Source organism: Oreochromis aureus, linkage group 10 (genome assembly GCF_013358895.1).
Source record: "Oreochromis aureus strain Israel breed Guangdong linkage group 10, ZZ_aureus, whole genome shotgun sequence".
NCBI classification, from domain to species: Eukaryota; Metazoa; Chordata; class Actinopteri; order Cichliformes; family Cichlidae; genus Oreochromis; species Oreochromis aureus.
The window spans coordinates 14,833,128-14,856,608 of NC_052951.1; the positions used below are offsets into that span (position 1 = coordinate 14,833,128).

Below are 23,481 nucleotides of genomic sequence, written 5' to 3' on the forward strand. Positions count from 1 at the left end.
TTTGATAAATCATTCATTTGAAAATTCTGAACACATTTTAATGACCACTAAGTCACTGTCATTTTTACCTTCCTTGTTAATTACTTCATACAACAAAACACACCTTTCATCATTAATATATTTGAAAGAGACCTAAAATGTGAATGTGCCTGGATCTAATTCACTTTGGTTCAACATCTGTTGTTTAAACCGGATATAGGCTATGAATAAATTAGGTATGACAAAAAGGTTCAGACAGTTTTCACGTTTGACATTGTGGTGGACCACTGGAGGGCTCCACTCACACCCAGTGTACAGAAAGTGTGTTGCTGTGTATTGGAGAGCAAAGTAGTCAGTTGTGTTGTGGTGAAAAATAAACCAGGAGAATCGAGAGCTCTCGTGTCGTCTGTGTTTACCTCCACAACATATAATTTTTCCATTTAGGAAAAAAATATTTTATTCAACCCAATTCAGTGGGTTACATACTGAATTTAGAGGATTGAAACAAAATATCAATTCTATTGCACTAGTATCGATCTGATACCAATACCAGTGTTGATACTGATATTGTCAATACACAGATCAACCCAATCACCTCTACTTAGTAGCTTTCAGTGCATTTTAAAAGACTATGATTTAAGTTTTGTTTTTAGACACCTTCAGAACTGTTTAGGCCTTATACCTGATCTTAAAACTGGAGCTGCCAAAACCAATCAAGGCACCTCTGGGATTTCTTTCGTTATCTGCCAAAGATCCTTTAGCCCTGTCGGTTGACACCTTTGAGTAAGGTTCCCTGAGGTGTTGTCCTACCAGGAAAGGCTGTCGTTATTAGGGGAGTATTTAATATGGCCTTAGTGTCAAAATCCAGCAAGGGGCGAATCCATGGTTTCCCAGGGGAACATTGTATTTTAATAAGATAATCACTGTTGTTTATTTTCCTGTTTGTGGTCAAAAGCTTGTGGCTGAATGGTGTACAAATGTTCACAGGTAAACAAAAATGCAAATCTTACTAACTTTTAGTCACAATTTTAGTTACAATTCTTTAAAAGCCAGAATTAATGTTTGGTGACACCTAGTTTTGGTACTCCTGATGCTTTGTTTGCATTGATGTTATTTGTGTAATGAAATGAAATGAAAGATAGAAAGAGTGTGTAATTATAGCAGAAGAATATTCAGGTAAAGGTGCAACCCTGTTGTGAAACAAAAAGGAAAAGTCAATTCAGAGATTAACGATTCCTTTTCTGACAGAAAGCACTTGTTGATCATTGCATTGCCAGACTGAATAGCCGTCACTGAACATCTTTGTCTATCTGTCTATCTTTTCAGAGTTGTCTGGCTCGCATATTTCATACGTCAGTTTGAAACTACTCTTTTCTTTTGTGTTTATTTTATTTGACCCATTTACTGATGCAGATAAACACACAAGAAGAACAACAAAAACTACACAGAGCTCTGGTAGCACCATGTAGTTTGGTAGCTGTGGGGTAGCTTGCAGGGTTCGTGGTTCAAGCCTCTGCACTTTCATGTGTAGAAGTGTCCTTGGACAAGACACCAAACCCACGGCTAATCTTGTTGGTGTGTGTGACTTGATAAATGAACATTCACATTTCAATGCTTTGCAGAACTTTGAGTACCTCAGATTAAAAGGGCTTAAATTAATGCATACCATTTCATTTATTCTAGACGTGAACTAAAAGTGACTTAAAATATGCAGAAATGTGAAATTATATGCAGTATTTTGGCTCTTATGTACTGAGCTGATAAAATAATGTGTTGCTACACAAACTTGTGATAGGACTCTTGGTCTCCAGGAAAATAAAAGCCTTCAACATCCACCTCCATCTTTAAATATGCACAAAAGATGCATTTAAGTCATTTAGGACTGGAGGTGGTCGGATTGCTTGGAGATTAAATTGCTTGAGTCGCTTTCATTCTGGAGAGAGTGGTGCAAAGTCTGCCTTGAAGTGGACTGTGATGACTGGCTGGCAGAAACCTGTGTCTCCATTTGACTTTGACCCAGGATGTTTCCTGCAGAAAGACACGCAGAAGATAGAATAATGACATTTTTAGACATTTATTCACAGAAAAATGTAGTAATTTAAACTTTTAATATTAACCAAATATTAGTAGTGATCTTACTAACCTTCTAATGACAGTAAATGAAATATCTTAGCAATAGTAATTTAAAAAGATCACCTGGGGCTCCCAGTAAAGCCATTAAACAACGGAATATTTTTGTAAAATACTCAAAGTCTGAATAATAAATCCCTGAATTAAAAAACAGTGAACAGATCAATTAATGGTGAAGATCTTGGAAACAGAACATCATCTATGTCCTCAGTGAGTATAGCGTAAAATCCTAGCTGGGGTTCACGATCCACACCTTCTGCATGAAATCCATTTTGAGAGAAAATGAATTTTAAATTTCAAACTATGAATTTTTTATTTTTACTTTTTTGCTTGTTGCAGCATAGCTCTAAATACCAGGGCTGCTGTCTGCCTATGAGTCGGCTGCTCTGTAAATATATACTTTTAAAACTCATGACATTCCCATAAGGCCAAGTTGTACTTTGTGCTGGATGATAAACAGAATGTTTCTAATTTACCAATTTGCAAATTGGTCTGGTTTAGTATGTTGAAGTATGGGAGGTAGATGTTGCGTGGTCCGGGAGGAAAGAAACACATTTTTCCATCAACTAATTCCACACTTTCACCAAAATCACACAGCTGAAAGAAGAGAGGGAAAAAAGATAAATGTTAATGTTATGTTTGTCTGCTTTCAGAATATACAGCGACAATATGATGTACACATATGTGTGTGTTAGTGTTTGCGTCTTCACTTGCCTGTTTCTTCAGCAGTTTCTGCATCAGCTGTAGAGGTGTGATACTCTGTGCCCCTCTTAAGTCACTGAGCAGCAAAGTGGCCTGAGCCAGCGTAATGACAGACTTCTGTGGCAAGCGTGTCCGTCCTGACAGCAGGCTCACTGCTTTCTACACACAGGGACAAACGGCGAACGGCACACAAGCACTTATATTTATCTGAATTTATAAACAGTGACTAATAGCTACTGTCTCAGGAAGCTAAGTCAGCAGAGCAGAGAATGGGGTGTCTAAGTAAAAAAATGGTAAATGGCCTGTATTTGTATAGCGCTTTACTTGGTCCCTAAGGACCCCAAAGCGCTTTACACATTCAGTCATCCACCCATTTACACACACATTCACACACTGGTGATGGCAAGCTACATTGTAGCCACAGCCACCCTAAGTGACCTCTGTCCCATTCTGCTGAACACAAGAATCTCTGGAATGTCTTGAGAGAATTCTTCAAACTTGGATCACGTATAAATTGATCCAAATTATTCAAAGATCATGTATAAATCCAGGTTAAATCAAGGGCTGCATGGCCTTGGAATTCAACACATCAGGCATGTACACCGCATGCTCTGGTCTCCTGCTCTGTTAATACTTTTTTCTTCATGCTTCTTTTGTTGCAAAAAAGAATGAAAATATTGTGGTTGTCTTTGTGTGCGATGGTACCTGCAGCATTGTCATGCTGTTGTCAGTCTTGCCTCTCCGGGCTTCCAGTCTGGCACCTTCAACCAACAGCAGGGCTTGAATATCAAGGTCTCCCCACAGTGCACATTCATCGAGACCCTCCTGTAACACCCGGGCTGCCTCCTCATTAATGTTCTTACCTTGAAAAGATGGTGCCACATATATCGTAAATTAACAAAAAGTATAATAATAATAATTTATATTGCTATTATTATTATTATCATTGTTATTATTATTATCATACTTTTTGTTAATTTACGATATAATTAATGTACAATCCACCACTTGGAATAAAAAAGACGGCAAACACGTGACCAGACCTGGTAAAAGCTCAACGGTGCGAGGGTTGTGGGCAACCAGGCTGTGGACCAAAGCTAAGCGGCAATGTAACCACAGATGAACTCCAATCCTCTCACTGGCCTCAACTACTCTGGGACAGTCTCCATTCTGGGCGTCTGACTCACCAAAATCTTTATCATCCTTAAGAAAGATCATGTATACAACAAATCATTTCTGCTGTCTTATTATGATTACTTAAAGAATTAAAATAAAATGTAATATAACAGTTGCAATATAATAACCAAGCATTCAAGTATCAACCTACTCGATTCTGTTAATGCTTTATCTAAATATTTTGCCCAATCACTTACAGCCCCGGATCCTCTCACAGTCACAGGTGATGTTTGGAGCAGCTTCAAAGATGAAACTGCCGTCTCAAAGCTGAAGGGGGGGGCATTAAAATGCTTAGGATAGGTAAGATATACACATGTATACAGTAGACATGCATAAAGTCATCGTACCAAAGTGCGGTATGTGCTTGCTGCATGTAGAGGTTGCCCTTTAGAACACTGGATTCTATCATCAGTTCCAGGGTTTCCATTTTGCACAAGGAATGAGATTCAAGCTGCTCTGAAATGGTGTTTAACCACAAGGAGGCGCGCTCCAGCAAAAGGAACTATAACAGAAGAGATGACAAATGGCAGAGAATTGAATCCATATTTCTTAAGGGTGTGCCTCAGCTCATCCTACCCTGTATAATACTTGTGAACGGATAATTATTTTAATGAGGATGAGGAAATTCGGTCAGATTGTTTTCATACATAGGTTTTAGAAGAGTGTTATAGAAGAGTCTGCATAAATGTTACCTAAAGGACTGCAAAAGGAGGAGAGGAATTCAGGAAAAAATATGTGGAATTATTGTGTGTTTGGCATCGTTCACATTCTGCAGATCAACCTTGAGTGCTTTATTTTCTGTGTGAAATAAAGAAAACTTAAATCCCCACGAGTCTTACCTTAATCCTTTCTGGGCTTAGATCCTCAGTCTTAGCATCAAGATTGAGAACTTTCTGTTCTCCTGTCTTTGGACAGCAGTCATCAGTGTCTGGACCTTCCTGCTCATCATCTTTTGGGTCCACCGAACAACTTGTTACACTGGTACAAACTTCTCCCTCCACAGAATCTGAAAGACATCCACACTTTTGAAATTTCACAATTGTAAAGCATCAAAACTGCCTCATCCGCTCAGCTTTTTCTATCACCGAAGTTGCGTTTAAAGAGAACTCGAACATTTAGGGCACAAATACAGAACAGTATATTTTAATGTGAGTGTATGCAAATGTATTACTCCCATAAAAAAATGGACAAATCATCTTTAACTTTTTAGATTGCAATTATGTTGCTAACAGTCAGCACTATGTATACAACAATGTAATTTTCGCATGTAAACGCATATATTAAATGTGAGTTTAGAGTCAATTTTACCTCTAATCTTTTTGTTTAAATCACCTCAAACAGAAACAAAACAAAAGAAAGAGAATTATTCTTATTACAGACCTGGCACAGGAAAGCCTGCGACAGCATTAGTAAGTGCCAGAACTAGTTGGACACGAGCAAGGTTAAATCTGAGGCACAGTGCTGGTCCATACAGGGTGCAGACTTCTGGAGTAAAGTCACAGTTCACAAGTTCCTCCAAAGCCTTAACACAAGCACCACAAACACACAGATTACATTCATAAGAATCCAATGAAGTAGATTACTTTAGAGAGCATCTATTTAAAAGAAGTTGTATGCAGCTGAAAGAGCAGCACAAAAAAAAAGAGGTTAGTACAGTACTTGTGTATATATGTTTGTGAATTTCCTTCGGTGATTTCATGTGTATATATCTGGTTAACTTATGTTTTCAAATTTGCCTGGAAAGCCAAAATGACAGGGATGGGCAAGGGGGTTGACCAAATTTAGTACAACTAAGAGACTTAAACTCTGAAGTGTGACTTTACAGTAATGTGGAGAATACCTCTGCATTGTCCAGAAGAGACTTGTTGCTACAGAATGTCTTTGTAGGCTGCACAAAAGAAAGCAAAAAAATATGTGAAATTATGACATATATCCATCAATTCTCTTATCAGGGTTGTGGGGAGAGCATGCAAACTCTACACAGAAAGGCTGTGCTATGACATATAGAAACAGTATTTTACAGTGTTTCAATTCAGTTTTTTACCACGTGATAACCAGAAGTTTGCAGTGCTCACAGGACAAGACCAGCTCACAGTTAAAACAGATCATTGACAGGCTTCCTGAGAGGGTACTGCACATGACATTTCAAGGACGAGGCCAAAACTGCACAAGGCCTGAAGTGTAACTGAAATAATCTGAACAACAGTGAAATATTGCATATAGAAAAAAGCCAATGTAATCATTACTATAACTATAATAAGAATTCCATATGGATGATTCCATAAGTTCAATGCATTAAAAAAACCCTTTCCCAGTACCAGGACAACAAAGGGCACGAGTGTACTGAAAATGAAAAAATGAACATGTGGAAAGACACTGAAAATTCTCTTTCAGCTTCTAAAAACAAAATGTTCTTACTTCGACACAGGCACTGGCAATGTATTGTCCATGAGGCAGAAGGACACCTGTTCCACGTGTGAGCTGAACTACCTCCTTCACAGCTTCAGTGAACAGACACAGTTCAGTAAGGGCACGTATCTGCAGAAAACACGCAGGCAGATTAGAAAATCCATCATGACAGCAAAACACTTGAATACAAACACAGGAGAAACAACAAATTCTGACCTTCAATATTTTGCCTTTAACAGTGTGCTGTACGTCTCTGCACACAGTCCCCACAAAATGTAGATAGAGGGCTAGTGTGGGAAGCAGCTGAAATTACAAACACAACTTAACACAAAGCTAGTTATTTATCATAAGCACTGATGAATAGCGGACAGTGTTTGTGTGTGTGTACCGTGATGCAGTAGCCAGTGGTTAAAAGCCAGTGGCAAATGAAGTTCAGGCTTGACACAGTGGTGCCGAGGTGAAGCCTGTGGGGCTCGGAGAAAAGGTCAACTCCAGGGAGCAACTCATCTCCGATGCTGTAGGAGGCGTACTGGAGGTCTGCCTGGGCTTGAGCCATGGAGCAACACAGCAAACTCTAAAGAAGGAAGTAAAAATGTGTAATAGACACTCCAGTCCACTGTGTCCACTTCATGCTTTGCCTCTCCAAAGCATGAAATGTACACATGTGCAGAAGTTGCAGTAAGTTGTAATAACAGCAGAGATATTTTATTTCAAGACAACATTAAAACAATCAGGGGAAATCATTTGTTAATAATAGACATTCTATAATAGACATTATTAACATATTTACATGTAAATACATATTAGGCACCTAGCTTAATCATTTCTGGCGATTAAGGACTCTAGAATGCACTTTATACAATTTTTGCTCACTACTGATGTCTTGGCTTAAATTTATCTCCCCCTGTTGGTAATGCAGCTTCTGCATATGTGTCTATTTCACCCTTTGGAGAGGCAAAGTGAACTGGGTGTCTATTACATGCTTTGCCCTTGGCATGTCAGAATGACTGCATACACATGCATACCTACACATTAAAATACGCAACAGTATATCTGCTCAAACCATGTGTTTTACCTTAAACAGGTAAGCAGACAGGAGACAGTACTTTGTCCGCTGGTTGATATCAGAAGTTAAGATAAACCTGCAGAGCCAAAAACATGCAGCAGGAGTTGGCGAAACCTACTCCGTATGCTTGGCATATGCTTGCGACACACATGAAAAAACACAACAAGTCAATGATAAACCTCAGTGAAACCTACTGTGCTATCTTAGCAGTGACCACAGCTGCCTGCAGACATCCCCACATTCCAGCCTTCCTTAGAATTTCTTGCAGGGAGCCATTCCCAAGCGACGCGCCATCCCATTTCTCCAAAACACCTGAGCTCTGCAAGGCACAATCTATGGCTTTACTCCAGCATGAGTGAGCAGCTCTGGAAATAAAACACAAACAGGAATAAAATTCTTACCATAATGAATCATAAATCATGCCGATCTGAGTTTTGCTTTTAATAAAAGGCTTTAAATACATTTCAATACAAGTAAATGCATTTAATACAAGGCTGAAGACTTGTTCCAACACACTCATATACAACAGTTTGCAAACCGTGTGTTTCCACTGTAGAACTGTAGGTTTCCCAGTTCATGCAGAGCCAGAACTCTGAGGGAGTCACAGCTGTTAGCCTTGAGATATTCTGAGGAAAAGGTGAATGATAATTATAAGGACAGTAAACCATCTGACTCACTGAAATATGTGCTCACATGTGTTCATCCTATGTTGCTGTAAGGTCACTTAGTCTGCATTTGTTGATATTTGCCTTATTTATGTAAAATGTGCAATAAAAGTCTGAACAGTTTCTAAACATTTTTAGTTCTCTTACTTATAGAAGTGGTGTATGCAGAAATGATAGTCTGCAAGTGGTCACGGCTGATAGGGAAGCCATAGATAGCATCTGGAGTACTGTAGTCCTCCTCTGTCAGGTCACATGGTTGGATGTTTGGAGTGGGCATAACAACAGGACTGAAATTCACAAAGCTCGCTGAATGGCTGAGACCTTGGCTCCGACAATGCTGTGTCGGTATCATAAAGCCTCACGAGGGACACAAGCAGTTCAAAGAGTATTAATTGTATTGTTATTCAAACCGTGATGTGTTATTCAAACAGTGATGTGTTATTCAAGCAGTGATGAACTTACAGGGCTGTGTGTTTGCAAGAAGCAGCACAAGCAGTGAGCGACTGTGCTGGAACATCTGAAGACAATATGGTTTTTTCTCAAGAGCTTGATGATAACAGCTCAGCGTGTACTCCACATCCAGTGGGACACAAACGAGGGACATGGAGTGCTGTATCTCTGCACCTTAAAAATACAGCATGTACATGAAAATATGGCATCTGCACTGCTGCAATTGATAAGTTACTGTCTAACATTTAGTTCTTACTCTGGCATTTAGTCATCACTATTTACTGCACACAAACCAGTGTTAACATTATTTTAGATGAGCTGTTTGGCTGTGTAAACCTGTAAGATCAACCGCTTCTCGAGGAATCGAGTTTGTTAGTGCTGCTTTTTTGTGAAGGTGCCGTTTCTGTGCAGCGTGATGGATCCGACCACTGAGAAGCTGGCAGCCTGCATAACTTTTATTGGTCACCTGTAAAGCATAATATACACTCATTTACTGCACAGTACAGACAATGCAAGATTGTAGACACAAGAGATTAATTAACTAAGGACTTCAACTAGAACAAACATAGATTCCGTGGTGCTGTGAGTTATGAGATATTTTGTAGCATCAAACTGAAATAATTTAAGTTTTTCAAATATTCCACAATATTTCTGTATAAAACCATTTGTACTGCCTTAGTTTTACTTCTTACTACTACTAAAATTCTCATTCACACACACATTCATAAGGTGCTTTTAGATATACCTAAGCATTTATATCTAATATTCACACACACTCACACTCTGATAAATGCATCAGGGCCAACTTTGGTTTCTCCAAGAATACCTTGACACATAGACAGGAGGAGTCTGAGGTTGATTTAAATGTGGTATCTCAGGTGGTAGCTAAGTGAGCCACAGTTACAGTAAAGGGGAGTGTAAATGGTAAATAGACTGGCACTTTTCTACTTTATCTGAGAAATCAAAGCGCTTTACACAACTTGCCTCATTCACCCATGCACACAAGCACTTTCTTTGTTTTTTGCTATGCTTTGTGTGTGCGTTTCTGTGTATGGGTCTGTGCTACCTCGTTTCCAGTGGCCTTCTGTGTGTTGACATGGTGTGGCTGTGGGACTGCGGGCCCTCCAAAAGAGTTTATTCTTTCAAGCAACATCCTCTGGGCGTGGACAAGCAGAGGAGTTATGATAACGGTATACCGATCCCTGGTATCATTACATAGATGGAAACAAACACACAAGACAATGTCAGGAACATAGATTGTGAGGAACTGAATGTCTTGGTCATTAAAAAGTGAAAAAACACAGTATTCATCAAGTTTTTATATATTACATGATTTTGAGTTTTTCTGGCTTCCTATGCTGAATTTATGTTTCATGCAAAGTACAACAACCCCACCCAAATCCCCTGCAATGACAAGACTTCAAAGATCATTTGATTTACTTAACAAGTAACAAATGTTAACAAATGTTTCTATTTGTAGTAAGTCTTATAGAGGACATGCAGAGGGTTAGTGTGACAGATTAGGATGCCTGGGATAGGTTGAGATGGAGGCAGATGATCCACTGTGGCGGCCACTAACAGAAGCAGCCAAAAGAAGAAGAAGATTGGTAGTACGTCTTATTCACCGTGTGTATGAGTTGAAAAGTAAAGCAAAGTGGGCCAGGCTTTCCCACTTGCCACTGTCATGGAGCCGCTCAAGAGTGTGCAACACCAACGTGCGGACCCAACGCAGATCCACCTGGGTGCTGTCATCAAGTGGGACTGAGAAGTGGAGACTGGACTCTAGCTCATCTTCAGTCAAGTCACTGTCATACAAACTCCAGAGCTAGCAGGGGCAAAAATGCAGATGAAAATGTAAAAGTACACATAGTGACATGTAAGCTGTGGTTTTGTCTTTATACTTTTATACTTAGGAATAAAAATATGTGCAGGTTTTTAGAAAGCAGCTATTAGTACAAATAGCAATATGTGAAGCTCACCCCTAGTTTTTGCAGCATATCCATGATGAAGTCAGTAGCCAGCACCAGCAGTGGGGTGAGGATACTGTGTAGCTGTTCTGCTGTAATCGTACATGGAGTTTCAAGCTGAGCAGCTCTCTGTACAAGGACAGTGATTCTGCAGCTTTGGTCCCACAGTGCCTGACACACACACTGCAGAGTGGTCCAGTGGTTGCCACGATGAGCCAACACCTGGAAAAGAATGAACAGTATTGGATATTAGTACACCAGGTTGCACTGTAAGTTGTGCAGAGGAGGGGGAGTGGGTATAATGGACAAAGGCTGTTAAAGAAGGAGGAAAAGAGGAAGACCACAGAGAATGTTCACGTATGTAGTGAAAGAGGACATGCAGAGGGTTGGTGTAACACAGGAGGATGCTGGGGTTAAAGATGGATGCAGATGAGCCACTGTAAAGTCATATATAAGTTTACATCCATATATGTATCAATGGTACCATAGCTCTCCGGAGATGCACAGCAACTTTGTTAATTGACTCCAGCAGTGTGGCACCAGTGCACCTCTGTGCCTCCATCTGCTGTTCCAGAGAATGAGGAGAGCCCTCTCCCTCCTTACATCTGTCCTCTGCGACAGAGCCATCAACTGCTACACAAGATTAAGACAAATGATGACAGACAGACCAGATGCTAGCTTTTCTCTTCACATTATTTTCCGTGTGCCTTTTTTTTTCTCACCTTCCTTTCTGCCTCTATCTTTGTGAGCTGTCATGACATAGTCCTTGTGATCAGATGAGTCTTCATGTAAGACAGCTTCATTTGAAGACTCCAACTCATGTTGCTGTGAGTTGTTCCTCCATACCAGGACACCAGAGTAAGCCAGAGAAAAATACAAAGGATGAAACTGGCTGTATCTGTGCAAAGAGCAAACAGTACAGGACATGCTATAATTAGTCAACCATGTGAAGTACTACAGTATCTCAGCTCAGATAATACACGTAAAAGTAAATGCACTGCCACCCCAAAACAAGGCAAAGCTGCTTAGCATCAATCAGAAAAATGTTTTTTTTAGTGTTCATATAAGTGTGAGTATTTTATTACAAAGAGAAAAAAAACTGAAAAAGTAAAGGATAATATCTGGCATCTCTGTGTGTGAACCTCTGATCCAGGTCTCCTCCGTGTTGTTGGACCAGACGCTGGTAAAACACTGCTAAATGGGCCTGAGCCATGCAGTAGTTCAGGTGTGATCTCCACACCCTCTCCTCAGTGCAAGTGTGCCTCAGCTGCAGCCTCTTCTCTTGGCGCTGCATCACAGATGAAATCATAGCAAGCAAGTTCTCCACAGCCAGCACTTCCCTACAAACATGAACACATCCATTATATATGGACTTACAGAAATGATCAAGAAACCTCCCGAAAACAGAAAAACAAAGACACAGATGCTCTACCTGTGAGTCCTCATTTTCCAAAGCATATTCTGTGCCAATTTATGCTTTGCTTTCTTTCTTGTATCATCATGTGAAGAAGCGTTCTTGTTCTGTTTTAAAGGGCAGCACATGTTATTGCTTTTAGTTAATATTACAGTAACCAAGTTTTCTCTCAAGCCACAGCATTATTTTGGCAATAAAACTGAGCCTGGTGAGCCAAAGATCAAGAGAAGTAATGTACATTTTTGTCAGTGTAGCTCAGATATTGCCTGCCCTTAAGAACTACATGCATGTGTGCACATGTTGTATCATCACCTGGGAGGTTTCGTTTCCTTTTGCATTCTGGTTTCCACTTCTTTTTCTAATCTGACCGTGCCCCTCCAAACATTTTGCAGACAGTACCATCGCCTCATCACGGCTGCCAAAGAGAAAACTATTCACGAACTTTACTTAATGAAACAGACATTCATATCTTTCTGATATATTTAGGTGTCTGTAACTTTTAAAAATATATTGAAGAGTTTTATATTAAAAGCATACCTGGAAAGAAACTGAAACAGGCTCTGCCCCCATTCCAACACAAGGTCTATGTGGCCTTCTTTCATGGTTCTTTGGAGTAGCAGTGCAGCAAACTCAGTAAAATACACCTTGCGTCTGAGTTTCATTACTATCAAGGACACACACACGAACAAACCTACCAATTAACAATACTAATTACATCATAAAAAAGTATGAAAGACTATACAGCTTACCATGCATGTAGGCATCCTTTAATGTACCGCTGGAGATCAGCTCGTACAATAAGTTTGGATCTTCTGAGACGGTCAGTGTCTGAGAAGTCTCTGGAAAAATATATGAAAAAATACAAAAAATACATAGAAATCAGTCCAACAATTACAGGATTAAAAACAAAAATGCAAACTTTCTTCTATAAGCATTACTGTGCAAAAATCTTGTGCCATCCCTCATTTCTTCCTGATTTGTTTTCAAAGAGTCAACCTTGTAATTCTTTAAGTGTTGTTGAACAACACCCGAGGCTGAAGGGTTTTGGACATTGGCTATTTTGTCACTCATTTTCAGAAAATGCTTTTATTAAGCCACTTAAGACTGATCTATGACTTGGCAAATAATTTTAAATTGTATCTTTTCCAGATGCTTATCATCTGGAAAGCATCATTTTTAAGGATAGGAACGATCCCAAACACACCGCCAATGCAGTAAAGGCTGGATAGAAAAATACAATATCAGTAACGGATTGGCTTTTCTTCAACATTACTGAATCAGTGTAGGATCATGTTGACGGGGAACAGAACAAAAGGCAGATAACATCCAGAGAAGAGCTTTGAATGTCCTTCAAGAAGCTCGGAGAACCATTCCTGAAGTCCTGACTACTTCCAAATCACAAGAAAGCCTCCCCAAGAGAGTTTAGGCTGTGTTGAAGAATAAAGATGTTCATTATTTTTGTTTGCTTTTTCTGTTTTTTTTTATCTACTGTATTTCAGTGTATGTTTCCACATTTCAATAAATTACTGCACCAATTTCATATTTAGGTAGCAAAATACAAAGAAATAAGGAATAGTTTGAGACTTTTACACACCACTAACAGGACCAGTGTGTGTACATGTGTTTATTACCGGGCTCTGGGGTGTGTGTTCCTTCTGAAACTGTTATTTTCTTGTTCTTTCTTTCCAGTGCCTTCAGCTGAAGGCTTATTTTCATCTCACTCTTGACTGTGGCTTGATCTGCTGTTTTACGCTATACACATGGAGATACACAAAAATGCTAGAAGTTGTACTTTACTTAAGTATATAAATAATATATATCACAACAGCATCCAGAAAACAGCTCTTACACCCTCAGATTGATTGGTGAGTCTCCTAATCTGCAGCTGGGCATGATAGACATCCTGAAGTAGCCTGCAGCCACAGTCCATCACTGCTTTGGCCATCTCGTGTTTCCTGAGCACACGCAACGTCTGTCGGAAGAATAGAAGAGTTCCCAGTTAGTTTGCACAAAGTTTTTGTTTTGTTTTTATTTTAAATTGCATGTGAGTCACTGTAAATGTAAGTAAAAGTCACCACAAAATAATAAATACACAAATGGATTGGCATTGAAGCATGGTCTCAAACTATGCAAAAAGATGTTATGTAGTGGTAAATCCACCAATATGCAGTGCAAATATATACATGTAAACAATTAGTGCAAGAAGTAATCAAAACTCTTTTTATGTAGAAAACTTTAAAACCTGTGCGTCCAATTACAAAAGGTTATCTATTTGTACACAAATAAACATGAACAATACGTGTACGCACACACGCACGGTCACACACACACACACACACACACACGCACACACACACACGCACACACACACACCTTTGCCAGGTAGTAGGTGATGCAGGCTATCATGTGGATAAAAGATTCTGAGGTGTTTCCAGTCCATTTTTGTTTTAGAAGACCTGAATTTTCCTCCAACACCATCAAGCATTTTTTTAGTACCTGAACACCAGAACACAAACACAGGTACGAACACATTCATTTTTAATTCTTATTATGTTATAGTATTAATACTTTTATGGACGTGCTGGTTGCATACTTGTACCACAGAGTCACACGTAATCTGATGGAACATTATAGGTGCCAGGAGCCCGTAGCAGCTAACTGCAGCCTGCAAAGCAGCTGCCGCATCATTCAAACACATCGCCAAGTGCATGGCCACCAGTATTCGCTCGCATTCTGCCAGTCTGGCTTCCTGCATACAAACATGAGCACATATGTATCTCTGATCAATACCAAAAAGAAAAATCACTGGATTGGTATTCCATTTAGAAAATGCAAAATAAGTCTATAAGTTAACGTCACTGCACAGCGCTCAGCAATTCTCAGGTATTTACTTTTTCCCAGATAAATGGTCCATTGTCACTGAATGAGTCACAATAGAGTGATCCCTGCTGAATGTTGATCTCTGTCTCTATGAAGATGGACGTGAGAAACAGCTGACACAGGTGAAGAGAGGAGTACTGCAGGATTTCTTTGCGTAGTCTTTAGCATGATAAATGAAGACAGAGTAGGAGGTAAGTAAATACAAAACAAAAAACACAAATTCCTTGACTTGTACTGTGTGCTGTGTGTTTCCCTCCTCACCCTGTGGTGGCTAGTCTATCCTCTTTGCCGTTGGACTCACTGTCAGGGTAGATGCAGTGGCTCCAAAGTTCTCTGCAGGCTCTTTTTGCTACAGCATACTGCTCTGTTTGAAAAGCCACCTGAAGAAAAAGTCAACAAGGCTAAAAACATAGTCCAAACATTTCTCTGTCTACTTGGTACAGGTGTAGAGTAGCTTGAAATTGTACCTTAGCCAAATGAGCCCAAGAGGAAAGCAGTGGTACAGGCATGGATGCCAACAGTGGTAATGTTGTCCCCCCTATAGTACTGCCCAGTAGCTTTCCCTGACTGTTGTATGCTGCAACAGCAAACACATACTTCTGATTGGGCTCCAGACCCTCCACCCTCAGCACACATTCACCAGATAGAGCTGGTACCTTGAAACAAAATCATATACACAGAGGTAAGTGATAATGACAAAAATGAGTTTCGCTACACTTGATATTCTTCTTCGGTGAAGAAATAAACTGCACCATATTTCCAGTTCCTGGCAGGCTGCAGTCTCCAAGCCGGACTTTCCGGTTTATGCCCCCAGCTACCCGACCGCAAAGCTGGTACCAGCACACCTCAAAGGAAACAAAAGAAGAAAGATTTCAAAAAGTGTTGAACATGTGTGGGTTATTTGCTCACTGTTAGGTTATTAGGATTAGTAAGATGATGGCATAATTAAATGTAAATCTCACTTGTCCCTCTAAGTTATAAGGTGCTGGGGCAAAGCTCATGGAGTGGTCGTTGCGTGACAGTAGGACAGGAGGAGGTGGAGGGCTCTGTCCGTCCTCCTTGATTCCTTTGCCTTTATCTTCAGATGTAGTATTAGGAGTGGAGGACATGTACACTTTTCTCTCCTCCATACCTGCTTTCTCTATGAGGGTAGCAGCATCCTATCAAGAGCACACAGCAGTATAATTTTCACACGTCCTTAAAACTAATATTAAACACCAGTAAGTCAAAATGTGGCTATAATCAACCAAATGTTGTGAGAGTATTCTGCTTGTTTAACCTCCAGCAGACTTTTGGTTTCACTGATGTCACTTTGTTCCATGTTGTTGTACACCAGCAAAGCTTTCTGGATCAGGAACAGAGCTTTGGACACCTTGTTTTTTTTGATCCGGTCCAAAAGTTCAGACTCTACAACTAAACAAAGACATTTTACTGACAATTTATATTATATTCAGACATACAACTTGTTGGTAAGCATATTTATTTCATTACCTCTAATTATGATTAACTGTTACCAGATTTTAACTTCTGTTTATATGGATATAATGTGCAAGTGTGAAGTAGCAACATTTTGCCATTTCAGACAGTGCAGAGCTTGAACTACTTGTCCAAAATCACTGGTGAACAAAACCACCACCAGAGCAACTCTGACCTGCATTTAGCTGCAGCAATTTGAGGGAAGCCCTGTGGAGGATAATGTCCAACTCTAGGTGGAGATCTTTGATCAGAAGATACATCCATGTGGCTTCAGTTTGTTGACAGCCTTTTAAGTCAGATTCTTTCTGAGTTTCCACCTCTCCTTTTTTCAGATTTATTTTATCGTCTTCATTTCTGTGTTTTGATGATGTTGAAGAAGTTGTGGAAAAAGCCGATGACTGGAGGGGACTAAATTTCTATCAGAAGAAGAACACATGCAATTAAAAAAAACTCCATGCCCATACAAGATTTAGTAAATAAACTCAGTAAATGTGAGAAAGAATATTTACAAAAATGCTAGAAATGAGTGTGGGACAAGATGACTGTGTACCTGCATGAACGCAAAGTCAGTGAAAGCTGAGCAGTCCTGGGGGGCCAGCGTAGCCACACCCCTTGCCAAAGCCTCGAGACCCCTCTTTACCACCTCACACACTTTCTGAAGCAGCTCTGTGCTTGAACTCTGCAAACACAAACACACATATACAAAGTTCACTTCATACTTTCAGTAAACAAGAGACAGGACACGGCCCAATAGCACCATGCAGTATGATGTCATTTGTTCACATTTTGATGGTATGCCCAACCAGTCTATTTACATACCTCAAGAATAGAGAAAGAGTTTGGCTTTGCATCATCACAGTCTCTTTCGCAAACTCCTGGAGATAAGACATGAGAATAAAAATATTATCAAAGCTTTGGTTTGCATCTGTAGTGCATGTGTGCGAATGCGTGTGTTTGTGACAGTGCAAGATCAAATAGATACAGTACAAACAACAATAACTTTAAATCTCCAGCAGACCGTAACAGGGCAAGTGGCAGAAAATAACCTCTCACCTGACGTTGAAGTTTCAAGAAAATATTCAGCTGCATTCTCAAGCAGCATGCCCAATGTGTGGCTCATCTCTGCTATCATGATACAGTCAACAGCTGCCAGGTCACAGGCGAGGGCCACCTCATACAACACATAAAGACACCACAACCACTGCAAAAATATATTTACAAACAGCAAAAAAGACAAATGAACAGAACAATGAAAATTCATGAATATAATATGCAAAGTTTTATATTTAACAGCAATAAAGCTGGAAGCAGCCGCAGGGAATGTTTTTTTGAACACACACCTTGTCATGATTTTGCAGAGGATCTCTCTGTATCACCGCTTTCATCTTACCCCACAGGAACAACACAATATCCAAAATCAGGTCTGCATCTGGCTGCACCTCCTACACAGACACAAACACACACAGCTTAAATGCTTATAAATCTCCTCCTCTGATTTCTAACTTTAGCCTGAACCCTAATCCTTTATCCTCAACAGAAACACCTGCAAATAGTACGTGGCATAGAAACTTACAGGAGCAGAATCACAGACAGACTTGTGAAGGGTTTCTACCAGATCCGTCAGTTTACCACTCATAGAAAGTGAAACCTTATGTTGGTCTGTGGAAACATAAAAGAACATGACCACTTTATATTGTGACTGCTGAGATTAGTTTTGAATAATCTGAGGAACCAAGGCTCACCACTGACCACCATACTAACAATTAATCAATGTTTAGTACATTATTTGATTTAAAAACATTGCGAAAAAATAGATCCAGACATTTTCTGCAGTTGAAATTTCTCATATGTACTCTATTTGATTTAGGTAAGTGGTGATCCCTGGACAGAAGTTACATAATACCTACTTGCTTTCAGTGAAATATCTAAACCTTTACCAGCTCTATTCTCACAATATTGATTGAACATTACTCAGACTTTGTGCTAGCATGCTGCTGGGGTAACTGATTTGAAAAATTAGTTTCCAGATATACTTATCCGTTGGCTAATTTTGATAAAAATTGGATGTATTACATGCGGTAAATAATTAATATACTGATAAACTCTGTAGCAGCTTAAAAACACAAACAAAAATTTAAAATTCAAGGACAGAGAGGCAGAAAGCTATTTAATGAATCCTTTATTGATAAGATTTATTTTTCAAAATAAAAGTTTGGAGCCTGAAAAATGTAATAAGTCTGTATGTGGTAGATTTACTATTTCTACCTTTGCTTGTGATGTCTTCTTTGGGAGGGCTCCTCTGGGTAGACAGCAAAATGTTGAAACTGTGAAGCAAAGCAAGCTCCTGCTTTTCTCTCCTGAATGATTGGCCATCCAAATTCTGTGATTAGAGAAAGCCAAATGAAACAAAAACTTCCCTGATGATCATTCAAACAGTGGACGCCCCAAACCGAATCATCAGTCTTGAAATGCAAGTGAAACCTGATGTATTCCACTTTTCTCATTAATATGAATGAAAGCATTTTTGCTTGTGTGCTACTTACAGACAAAACCTGCAGCATCTCTGTGGTGAGTTCAGTAAATGCATCCAGCTGTTTGTACTGAAACAGCAGTTTGATGAACCTCACTGCAGACATGATGGGTATTTTGTTTTCTCCTGGCAACACAACACATCTCCTTATCTCATACTGACTTTTGAAGCAATGCACAAAATAAACACACATGCTGATTGTAATAAAGGACCAAAATGACTGACCTGAAATGGCTAAATCTATCAGAGTCGAATTCGGTGTCAGAACAAGAGGAGACAGGCACGGGTGGTCATCATACCTCTGCTCACCAGTGACACCTTGACAGACACAGCCATACATTACCCACTCAGAATCCCTCACCTAACTGTCCACTTACTGAAATTATTAAAAAAAATTTTATTGTGTATTTGTTTCACTAACCAGATAACAAACTAATTCCAGCAGACAGGAGTTCCAGGTAGACCTCTTGTAGCTCCGGATCTTCAGGCATTCTCATTTGAAGTGGGCGCGTGTTGCTGTCCCAGAGTGCTTCCAAAATGCCCAGGAACTGTGCTGCGCTGCACTCAAACAAACCTGTTAGTAGGCGCTCTGTTGGGGTACGAGGCCATGGCACCTACAGTACACACACATAGGCATGTGATTTTAGTTACAACACCGACTCACAACATTAGATGTCCTTAGAAGCAAACAGGTTGCAAAAAACAAATTCAAATTCAGAACTAAAACAGAAATCTAGGGTTTAAACAATTAAAATATATGGCACGGGGTTATTTAATTATTTTTATTATAGAAATCCAACAAAGGCAATGCATAGAGTGATGGAAGATTTAAAGGTGATAACACAGATTATACAGAGTTAAACAACTAAGAAGAGCCCCTAAATTACACTGCATTTAAAAGTAAGAATTAACATTAAATATGATGATATGGCAGTAAAGTAGATCCCATTACATTAGGTATGTCCTTCAGGGTGCTTTTGATTTTGCTCTTGTACAGGGTTCTGGGTCTCTTTCGGGTCTCAAATGCTGCTCGCTTGAAAATCATGGCACCAAGCTGAAAAACAGAACGCTCTCAATCACCTTTCAAATGTTAACCAAAGAAGAGCACATCGATACTGGAAAACACTGACAAGGTAAGTAAGCTTCTTCAGAAGTGACTATATTCAGTTGTGAGCATGTAAGTATGGACATTGCTGTATCTAACACACTGAGAAACAACAACATTTTATCACAACAACATTGTGTGCTGATGTATCTCAAGGCCAAGTTTCTTGCCTTGATGGAGGCATCTTTGTAAGCTCTCTGAGTCTCTCTGGTGGCAGGAACTTCACTGTGCTCCCCGAGTTTTGCTAATTCATTGATTTTTCCGAGGGCTCTCCGGGCAAATTCCTGAGAGCATTTGAGGACACACAAACACAGCCCAAAATAGGATTCAGACTCCAATTAACTTTTATTGCAACAATATGTTGGTTGCATTTCAAAATAAAATATACAAACAAATGTAGTTAGCAAATATACTCATGGGTTAACCATACCAGCAAGACTTTCTTTTTGCACAGTCAAGCATGAGGAATAATTTAGTGCCTTGTGCTGATTAACAGCAGGCAGGCTAAGAAAATTACATAAAGATCAACACCAAGTTACAATTAGCATTTATTACTGATTAGATCAGCCTGTGAAGGATCAAATTGTGTATTTGTAGGTGTCTGACGCTGACGTATTTCACCTCCGCCTGCACCTCAGCATGGTTGTCATAGTAACACTGGCAGACGGCACAGTAGAGTGTGACAATCACTGGCAGATACTTAGCTGTCATCAGAGGGATGGACAACTCTAAACTGATGCTTGCCCACAGGAGGTACTCCAGTGCCTGAATAGGATGACAAACGGAGGCTGTGAGTATCACAAAGGATTAAAAAGACAACTACACAATTTTATTATACACTACATTCATTATATAATAATATTACACAGTTTTAGGAGTTGTGTTGTGCAATGTGCAGAGGCTCAATCAATTAAAACTGAAATATTGTCACTCACGATCAGTCCAAACATTCTGTTAGATATTCAGTCTCTGTCACACATGATTTTCTCACCATCCTTCATGTTTTCCTTTTCCTTTAGGGCAGGGGTGTCAAACTCATTTCATATCGTGAGCCAGATACAGCCCACTTTGACTGAGTAAAAAAACTTGGAACTTGTTTGCTTATCTACTGCTTACTTTGATGTAGTATGAATGGCAATAGATGAGGTCTTTATCATTAGGAAAAGTTGTAAAACTTACAAATCACAGTTAAAAACCCCAAATTTATGCCTTTCTTCACATTTTTCAAAGCAACCCAGTGGGCCAGATCGGAGACTTTGACAGGCTGATTTTGGCCTGTGAGCCTTATGTTTGAAATCCCTGATTTAGGAATGAGTAGCAGAAGTGAAAAGTGGCAGGAGTGAACAGTACCTGTGCGCTGCACTGCATAGTCATCAAATAACGGCAGACATTGTAAATGTGTAATGAACCTGGATGACAAGAGATAGAAATACATTAGGAGGGCAGATACACCTCACAATACTTAATACAATAGTAGATAAACAGTTTATCAACAGTTCATTTTCATTTTTATCTTCAAATTTTGAGAGCTCAATTTGTTCTACCAAGATTACTCCTAGATAGAAATATCACGCTGAATTATACAAGTTCTTCTAATATACCATTATATATCTGCCAGTAGAGGTGCTCATGTTGCTGAAATGCCTGCATCATGGTCCTCATGAAGTTCAGCACACGCAGCAGTTTACAGAGCCCCTTCTGACTGAGAAACCTGTGCTGTCTCTCCAGCTCGAATATACACAGGGCACAGCCCTGCATGGCACGTACCTATACACACACAGATACAAACACACATATATAGAGGACAGACACACAGGCACAGACACATGGATACATACAGAATAATAGCAGATTTTTAATAAAAATGTCTCAAAATGTCAATGACCTGAGCCAATCTAGTAAACTTTCATTGTAGCATAAAACAACAAAGCAAATCCTGGAAACAGTTATTACACAACATATTAAACAGAGATACACAGGACACACACAGTCACACAGTGATGTGTACCTTCATGGAAAAGGTATTTTGGTCTGTATCAAGCCCTTCGGGGAAGAAGCAGGCCATAAACTGATCCACATTTGTGATGTCAGTTATTTTCACTGAGCTGAACTGTGACAGGTGGAGACTGTAGCCCTGCCTTAGAGCCAGCTGGTACAGCTAGAAGAAGCAGAGGGAAGAAAAATAACACTGTGAATGTGTTAACATGTAATTAACGTGCAGAAAACAACATATCCAAAGGCTTCTTATAGTTTTACTGCAGCAAAAACAAGATTGCAAATACTGAGATCAAAACCGATGAGTCAAGTAGTAAAACAAAGAATTCACAGCAACCAAGACTGACAATAGTGACTGATAAAACTGTGTTGCACAGACTGAATTAATATTTAATCAAAGAAAAAGTCTGTGGTAACCAAATATTAGTAGGTATTCTAATTTTGGGGATTTGTCAAATACCTTTATTCCAAAGAGAAAATCTGCAATCTGCAACATGTGCTCCTGGTACAGTTTCAAAGGCAGTCGATGTTTGAACTTTTTCCATATCTCCACCAGGATTTTAATCCTTGAAAATGAATTCAGAAAAGCATAGCTTTAAAATAAATAACATAAATAAGCAAACATCAACACCAAGAGATCTCTAACTGGTTCAAGATCTATGTAATATAAAATATGTTCAAATCTGTTATATGGGATACTGACAAAACTGAACATTGTCATTTTCATTTTCAAAGGTTAAAGGTTAAGCAAGGACATTCAGTGGATGCATGATAGGAGAAAGCCTTTAATCATGATGTGATGTACGCTGACGACTCGGTTGTTCTGGGGGGGGTTTTTTATATGACGCTGGCTTGCAGCAACTGTCAGGGTCTGCTAAAAAGTATAGTTTGCAGTATGATATTGAAGTTATTTGTAAAGGCCACTGCAATCCTGCTTTATACAGCAGATTTGTGTTGCAGTTATAGCAAAGCAAAAAATGTAAATGGTGCACTCAAGACTTTTCTTAAGTACAAGCCAAGTGTTTGAGACTAGTAACTGGACCTTATCAAACATTTCTACATGTTATGGTCAAATCACTAACACCATATTAATTATAAGCTACACAGTGTATCATTTATTATTAGCTAAATACCTTTTAGTGGAACAATGACGGTAATAAAAACTGCACGCAACTAGCTATAAAAATGTATTTAAATAAGCCTACGTTATTTAATAAGCTAAAGTTTCCTATAATAAGTCAATATGCGCTTTATAAGCTAGCGCTGACTTGGCTTTTTAGCATCTCACCCTTTAGCATAAGTGCTGTTGTCCTGGTTGTTCGACGAAGCCACTTGTTTCATCAGCGTTATAAACGAGTTAATCTCTCGCTTAAAAGCTGAAAGTACTGGGTTTCTTTGATCAAGTTCCCCATAATACGACGCTGGTAAATCCATTTCTGCGTCCACAAAAACGATTGTGACCGGCTAGCACATTTATGTTGGTTATTTCCAACTACACCAACAAAACTGCTCCAGTCTAAGAGACCGGGGCAAGACA

At 39.4% G+C, this 23,481-nt stretch overlaps 1 protein-coding gene across 4 annotated transcripts; it reads right to left on the bottom strand.

The window, feature by feature from the left end:
- Positions 1–977: 977 nt before the first annotated feature.
- On the bottom strand, positions 978–23,472 carry LOC116336172 (cilia- and flagella-associated protein 54-like). Of its 4 annotated transcripts, none has more exons than XM_039617879.1 (57): positions 23,233–23,472; positions 22,405–22,510; positions 21,958–22,107; positions 21,551–21,716; positions 21,300–21,358; positions 20,571–20,714; positions 20,120–20,233; positions 19,797–19,898; positions 19,266–19,458; positions 19,070–19,162; positions 18,858–18,970; positions 18,580–18,694; positions 17,963–17,973; positions 17,655–17,756; positions 17,368–17,515; positions 17,134–17,189; positions 16,865–16,993; positions 16,490–16,730; positions 16,118–16,251; positions 15,801–15,998; positions 15,591–15,683; positions 15,306–15,494; positions 15,100–15,218; positions 14,850–14,997; positions 14,552–14,707; positions 14,332–14,454; positions 13,808–13,930; positions 13,590–13,710; positions 12,708–12,797; positions 12,496–12,622; positions 12,271–12,373; positions 11,977–12,065; positions 11,687–11,884; positions 11,267–11,442; positions 11,029–11,177; positions 10,557–10,766; positions 10,203–10,402; positions 9,644–9,779; positions 8,914–9,043; positions 8,590–8,751; positions 8,275–8,484; positions 8,001–8,088; positions 7,657–7,827; positions 7,472–7,538; positions 6,785–6,970; positions 6,613–6,699; positions 6,406–6,525; positions 5,828–5,875; positions 5,368–5,509; positions 4,827–4,993; positions 4,335–4,489; positions 4,185–4,254; positions 3,855–4,014; positions 3,517–3,674; positions 2,824–2,970; positions 2,586–2,706; positions 978–2,007 (listed from the first exon to the last, which is right to left on the bottom strand). In XM_039617879.1, the coding sequence occupies exons 1-57, from the start codon at positions 23,376–23,378 to the stop codon at positions 1,856–1,858; spliced, it is 7,611 nt and encodes a 2,536-aa protein (XP_039473813.1). In that variant the 5' UTR covers positions 23,379–23,472; the 3' UTR covers positions 978–1,855. The 4 variants fall into 4 exon arrangements, with proteins under 4 accessions (XP_039473813.1, XP_039473812.1, XP_031615822.2 ...); XM_039617878.1 differs by having other exon boundaries at positions 14,558–14,707; positions 17,888–17,973; XM_031759962.2 differs by having other exon boundaries at positions 11,029–11,174; positions 17,888–17,973.
- Positions 23,473–23,481: the final 9 nt, after the last annotated feature.

What these genes read in the sequence shown, in the direction of transcription:
- LOC116336172 (XM_039617876.1), bottom strand. Translation starts at nt 23,378, where the DNA reads ATGGATTTACCAGCGTCGTATTATGGGGAACTTGATCAAAGAAACCCA. An exon ending in TGCCAGGAACTGGAAATATG is followed by an intron (nt 15,495 to 15,590) that starts GTGCAGTTTATT and finishes TTTTGTTTCAAG; the next exon opens with GTACCAGCTCTATCTGGTGA. An exon ending in AGAAGGCCACTGGAAACGAG is followed by an intron (nt 9,044 to 9,643) that starts GTAGCACAGACC and finishes TATGCTTTACAG; the next exon opens with GTGACCAATAAAAGTTATGC.